Raw genomic sequence first — 6,814 nt, 5'->3', positions numbered from 1 at the left:
ACTCTCTCTCACTCTCACTCTCACTCTCACTTTCACTGTCTCTCACTTTCACTCTCTCTCTCTCTCTCTCACTCTCACTCTCACTCTCACTCTGTCTCTCACTCTGTCTCTCTCTCTCCCCCTCTCTCCCCCTCTCTCCCCTCTCTCTCTCTCTGAACACCTTTGTGGATCCGGCCCATGGATGCCCTTGGGAGAATAGATAAGAGAACAATTTAATTACCCGAAGCCGGATCTCCGAGGTGATGGGAAATAATAGACGAAAGGTAAACTGGAAAATGCTGCGCAAAGCGACAGGTGGTTGGAAACAAAGGAAGACAAAATGGAAATCACCTCCAAGAGGCCGGTGATGTCACGGCGTTACTATGCAGGCTCATGTGAGGTTATACTTTTAAAAGTTGCAATGGATGTTGGTGTGCAGGTGGTGGGTTTGGGTGCGAGGATGTTGGTGTGCAGGTGGTGGGTTTGGGTGCGAGGATGTTGGTGTGCAGGTGTTGGGTTTGGGTGCGAGGATGTTGATGTGCAGGTGGTGGGTTTGGGTGCGAGGATGTTGGTGTGCAGGTGGTGGGTTTGGGTGCGAGGATGTTGGTGTGCAGGTGGTGGGTTTGGGTGTGAGGATGTTGATGTGCAGGTGGTGGGTTTGGGTGTGAGGATGTTGGTGTGCAGGTGGTGGGTTTGGGTGTGAGGATGTTGGTGTGCAGGTGGTGGGTTTGGGTGCGAGGATGTTGGTGTGCAGGTAGTGGGTTTGGGTGTGAGGATGTTGGTGTGCAGGTGGTGGGTTTGGGTGTGAGGATGTTGGTGTGCAGGTGGTGGGTTTGGGTGTGAGGATGTTGGTGTGCAGGTGGTGGGTTTGGGTGTGAGGATGTTGGTGTGCAGGTGGTGGGTTTGGGTGCGAGGATGTTGGTGTGCAGGTGGTGGGTTTGGGTGTGAGGCTGTTGGCGTGCAGGTGGTAGGTTTGGGTGTGAGGATGTTGGTGTGCAGGTGGTGGGTTTGGGTGTGAGGATGTTGGTGTGCAGGTGGTAGGTTTGGGTGTGAGGATGTTGGTGTGCAGGTGGTGGGTTTGGGTGGGAGCAGTGCACAGTGGTGTGAATGCCGATGGTAGATGGGTGTATGTGATCAATGTTTTTATTTACCTTTTTGGATTTGAAATTGGATAAAAAGATAACGTTAATATCAGCTAAGAGGACATCATTTATCCAAGAAAACTGGAACAACTTTTAGGCGGTGGTGGTTGTTTGCCTTTCGTAACCGAAGAAGGCCGTTCACGTGACGTCCACTGACTCATGCTTACAAATTTACATTCAGCTTGATGTTCATGCGAGGGATGCCGCACACATTGATGAATAGCCCTGTATGGATAACACCAGGGTGGTAATTTACAGTTAGGCCTGGATTCTAACTCAGACTAGGGATGTCGCACACATTGATGAATAGCCCTGTATGGATAACACCAGGGTGGTAGTTTACAGTTACGCCTGGATTCTAACTCAGACTAGGGATCCCGCACACATTGATGAATAACCCTGAATGTATAACACCAGGGTGGTAGTTTACAGTTAGGCCTGGATTCTAACTCAGACAAGGGATCCCGCACACATTGATGAATAGCCCTGTATGTATAACACCAGGGTGGTAGTTTACAGTTCGGCCTGGATTCTAACTCAGACTAGGGATGTCGCACACATTGATGAATAGCCCTGTATGGATAACACCAGGGTGGTAGTTTACAGTTACGCCTGGATTCTAACTCAAACTAGGGATGCCGCACACATTGATGAATAACCCTGAATGTATAACACCAGGGTGGTAGTTTACAGTTCGGCCTGGATTCTAACTCAGACAAGGGATCCCGCACACATTGATGAATAGCCCTGTATGGATAACACCAGGGTGGTAGTTTACAGTTAGGCCTGGATTCGAACTCAGACAAGGGATCCCGCACACATTGATGAATAACCCTGAATGTATAACACCAGGGTGGTAGTTTACAGTTCGGCCTGGATTCTAACTCAGACAAGGGATGCCGCACACATTGATGAATAACCCTGTATGGATAACACCAGGGTGGTAGTTTACAGTTACGCCTGGATTCGAACTCAGAAAAGGGATCCCGCACACATAGATGAATAACCCTGTATGGATAACACCAGGGTGGTAGTTTACAGTTCGGCCTGGATTCTATCTCAGACTAGGGATGTCGCACACATTGATGAATAGCCCTGAATGTATAACACCAGGGTGGTAGTTTACAGTTCGGCCTGGATTCGAACTCAGACAAGGGATCCCGCACACATTGATGAATAGCCCTGTATGGATAACACCAGGGTGGTAATTTACAGTTAGGCCTGGATTCTAACTCAGACTAGGGATGTCGCACACATTGATGAATAGCCCTGTATGGATAACACCAGGGTGGTAGTTTACAGTTACGCCTGGATTCTAACTCAAACTAGGGATCCCGCACACATTGATGAATAACCCTGAATGTATAACACCAGGGTGGTAGTTTACAGTTCGGCCTGGATTCTAAGTCAAACTAGGGATGCCGCACACATTGATGAATAACCCTGAATGTATAACACCAGGGTGGTAGTTTACAGTTCGGCCTGGATTCTAACTCAGACAAGGGATCCCGCACACATTGATGAATAACCCTGAATGTATAACACCAGGGTGGTAGTTTACAGTTCGGCCTGGATTCTAACTCAAACTAGGGATGCCGCACACATTGATGAATAACCCTGAATGTATAACACCAGGGTGGTAGTTTACAGTTCGGCCTGGATTCTAACTCAGACAAGGGATGCCGCACACATTGATGAATAACCCTGAATGTATAACACCAGGGTGGTAGTTTACAGTTCGGCCTGGATTCGAACTCAGACTAGACACCTCAGTGTGAGTTCACATCACCCAAAGCTGTCCTGTGAGCCCCAATAATAGGATCGTTTTGTTCTAAATACAATGCATCGCTTGGCCCCGCGGCCTCCTCAAAGTGCATACGTGAAAACACGTGTCGGACAAGGACGACACAGACAGATCGACGTGTGACGTCACAAGTATTTTATTCATTCATTCATTCATTCATTTATTGTGAACTGCAGTATGAAACATATAACTGCTACTTTATCTTATAAAATGTTTGTAAGAATACCCTTCGAGGAAAAAAAAAACATTCAAAAAGCAAAAACCATGTAGACAAAAGTATATATTAATTCTTTTTTCATCATTACAATAGCAAATATTGGGGGGGGGGCGCGGAGGGGGGTGGGAGTCATAAAATAACGCAATATAATATATTCGCGGCATTAAAAATATAAATAACACAAAATTGTAATAAATTATACATTGTATGTGAGATGCACCGACATATATATATATATATATATATATATATATATATATATATATATATATATATATATATATATATATATATATATATATCACAGCATAGTATATATTCTATTAGATGAGGTCCACTACAAAAGTACTAAAGTATCAAATCTTCGGCATGAGAGTCTCGAGGAGCGAACGTGCACGGAACCATGAAGTCCGTTCATGCGAGCGCAGCTCGTTCAATGTCGGAAGCTTTGGACAAGTGCTCTTTGTCGTATCCGAAAGCGGTCCGTGGGCACATAGCCCTGCTGGTGTACGTGCGGGGTGCCTTGGGAGCGGGGTGGTGATCAACGTGGAATGGCCGCCAAGAGGAGCGAGCAACGTAGGTAAGAATCCCGTTCCACTTATTCACACGGGGCCTGCCTGGAGCTGAAGGAACCGAGAGGTAACCCACCTCTAGCAGGTCGACCTCACGGGTAGTTGCAACAGGATCACCTGCCTGTTCTCGGAAGGGTGACACTTGTTAATGTGCCGAGTGAGGCCGGGGGAGCTGTAAAAGGTGAGTGGACAGAATTTGCAGGGAAACACCTGGACGTTCTGCCGCACCAGCTGTTCCACCGTCGCTTTGTTTCCCGTCCCCAGGAGGTACGGGTCACCCCCACCCCCTTCCCGAACTTCCAAAAATTCGTTCGCGCGGTCCCCGGAAAAGGAGCTCGGCGGGATGAACTCGGACAACGGGCGCTCTCCGTGGTACTGAAGCGGGAGGTGCACAGCCAGATGTTTCTGCAGTGACGACTTCCGGCGGAAACGCTTGGCGCAGCGCAGGCACTCAAACTGACTGGCATCCTCGAAGGTGCCGCCTTCGCGAGGCTCCTCGCAAACCAAAGCGACCTGAGCAGCGCCCGCGGCTCCTGGACGTGGCTTGTGCCAGCGTCGGTGTGAGGCGAGGTTCGCCGGGCAGTTGAACACCTTGTCGCATTCCGGGCACCGGTATTCCACGCGCACGATCCGGGAGCACTTGTGCTGCGCCAAGGTTAGCGGGTCCGAATACTCCTCCTTGCACAGCTGGCATATGAACTCTCCCAGGGGTTTGGCTCCTGCAGGCGTGACCTTCGCACTCGCAGAATCGTCCGATTCCTCCTTGATGCGTAAGCCCAACACCGGAGAGGTGAGCATCTCCTCCTGGAAACTCAGCTTCTTTCCTGGCTTGCACTTCTTGGCCGGGGTCTTATCCCGGATACCTTCTTGCGAGGGTCCACTGTGGCTAGGACAGGGTCGTTTAACGGATGGTGATGGTTCGCTTCGCAACAACGAATGCGCGTAAATACGTCCCAGAGGCACGACGAGCGTCGGGTGTGCCATGTAGGTCTCCGGAGCTACCGACGGGGTTGTGGAGAAGCCGCGATCGAAGAACTGCTTCTCCTGCTCCATGTTGACCGGCCGTACGGGGCTGTACGAAGAGTAGCCCGAGTCTGGAGTTCCGAATTGCGCTGGTCTTTCGGTCTCCATGTTCGGCGTGTGCACTCTGGGAGTCGCAGGGGGTGGAGAAGTGAGGTCTCGTTGTTGTGGCACGAGGTCAGCCGAGAACACCTCGGTGAACCCGGGCTGCACTGAGATCCTGTCGACACGGTCTTCATTTGGAACCCGGTACGAAATGGCCTTCCGCTTCCGCTTCACCAGAAACCCCCGAGGCATCGTCGACGGCTATGCTTGCAGTTGTCGGCAGAACATGAGGCGCAAACCCGCACTCGGAGCCAAGTTTGAATGCGACGCCAACTTCCGCGGACCTGAGCCGCGACCAGGCCGACGATACATGTCCCGAGCATTGCTTCACTCTCTCTTTTTAACGGCGCCCTCCGCTATTGTGAGCTCCTTTGTCACGCCCGGATGGCGCGGCGCCAGCCAATCCTCGATGGCTGTTCATCTCGAGAGAATTCGGGCAGCAGATGTAGCCATCGTCGTCTGACAAATTCATTCCCCCATGCACCCCCACCACCGTCGCATGCAATCCCTCCAGCCCGTGGCGCTCCCTCCCTCGCTCTCCGGGAGTCATTATTCACGCGTGTCACACGGCGCGCTACTCACTTTGTTCGGAGCCCATTCACGGCAAGCAGCGGCCACGCGTCTCGCCTTTGTCTCCCTCCCGCAGGCGGCTATTAGGGGCCGCAGAAGGGCCGAGCGTGGCCAACTGCCGTTGGCGCTATGCATGAGGTCAGTGCATGCAGGCGACGCATTATAATGACAATGGCGGGCCGAGCGCCCAATTCGGACACGTTTCGCGAAACCTAAAAACGGCCGTTTTTGGAAAATGTCGTGCTCGCTACGTGCCGAGGCAGAGCCCGTTACTTGTCGTTCAAATGACGCCTCGGTGTGCCCTCGAGCGCACTAAGGGTAGTTGCATCACAGTTCAATGTAAACTTTCCGCAGTCGTCGCCACTTTGGCAGAGCGTTAAGCACTTTGCGCAGAAATCAAACTGAAATCAACTTGTCGAGTACAGGAATATTGGTCCAACCCTGTAGCTCTAATCGTAACCTCAACCCCGGATCGATTTGCAAAGTTCCGAACAATCGATAGAGTCGGCAAACCGATCCCACGACTGTGATTATTATTCTTCAGCTGTCAGCGATCCAGACGGAGATTAATGTCCAGCCGCTCAGCGCTGGCAATAATGGCAGATCAGGCAAGGGCTTGCAACCCAGATGCTTGTTCTTCTGCGTTTGAAACGACAAATAAATCACTCCTGCGGACCAAGCACAAATGCCTGAAGAATATCACCGAGACCATCGTATACCTGCGTGTGCTCCACGACAACCTGGCAGGACGGTTTGTGGTCTCCGTGCACTCCTGGCGGTCACTGGCAATAAACTCCGATGGCTTCTCCACGTCGTGGTGTTGGCTTCTCCACGTCAATGGGACAAAATATAAATAAACATAGCAGGTACCATACGAGATTTTGTTGGTTCCGTGCGAGTAGGTGATCACTACCTGTCTTTATATTATTTTATTTTTGTCTTGCTTTGGTTCATGTAAAAATCTGATCCGACAAAAAGGTGTTCCAGCACTCAGCAGGCACAGGAGGGTGTTGCTTGCCTCATAAAAGAGTATGCCATCCTTATATAGGGCACGGTGTTAAGCCCGCTACTCTTTATGCTCGCACTCGCTTGTGGAAGTGCAACCCATGCTGTATAAGATATACTCGAGAAGGCTACTGGCACTCGAGGCATGTCTGTCCCTCTGATCGTCTCTCTGTCTGTCTTTTCTATGTCTCTGTCTCTCTCTGTTGGATGACCTTCGGACATGAATGAGATTGTTGACCCACCATTCAGAGATGTTCTGAGATTGAAGGGTCGAAACTTTTATGAGGGACAGTACGAATTAATTTGTTGATCCAGAAGTTCATAGAATCGCAGGAATTTAGCGAAAGGAATTCTTCAGATCTCTTTTGAATTGATGGTTTATTTTGGTGAGACATCTCCC

The 6,814-nt window shown here is 50.3% G+C and overlaps 1 protein-coding gene across 1 annotated transcript; it reads right to left on the bottom strand.

Annotated features, from left to right (window-relative positions):
- Positions 1-3,034: 3,034 nt before the first annotated feature.
- LOC147019468 (insulinoma-associated protein 1a-like) lies at positions 3,035-5,494 on the bottom strand. The gene has a single exon (XM_085893987.1). It carries the CDS (start codon positions 5,029-5,031, stop codon positions 3,793-3,795), a length of 1,239 nt encoding a protein of 412 aa, XP_085750113.1. The 5' UTR covers positions 5,032-5,494; the 3' UTR covers positions 3,035-3,792.
- Between the last annotated feature and the right edge of the window lie 1,320 nt (positions 5,495-6,814).

Source organism: Eptatretus burgeri, chromosome 9, assembly GCF_056783735.1.
Source record: "Eptatretus burgeri isolate ZD-2024b chromosome 9, Ebu_testis_v1, whole genome shotgun sequence".
NCBI classification, from domain to species: domain Eukaryota; kingdom Metazoa; phylum Chordata; class Myxini; order Myxiniformes; family Myxinidae; genus Eptatretus; species Eptatretus burgeri.
The sequence above is the reverse complement of the archived record's forward strand: the minus strand, read 5'-3'. Positions and strand labels throughout refer to the sequence as shown.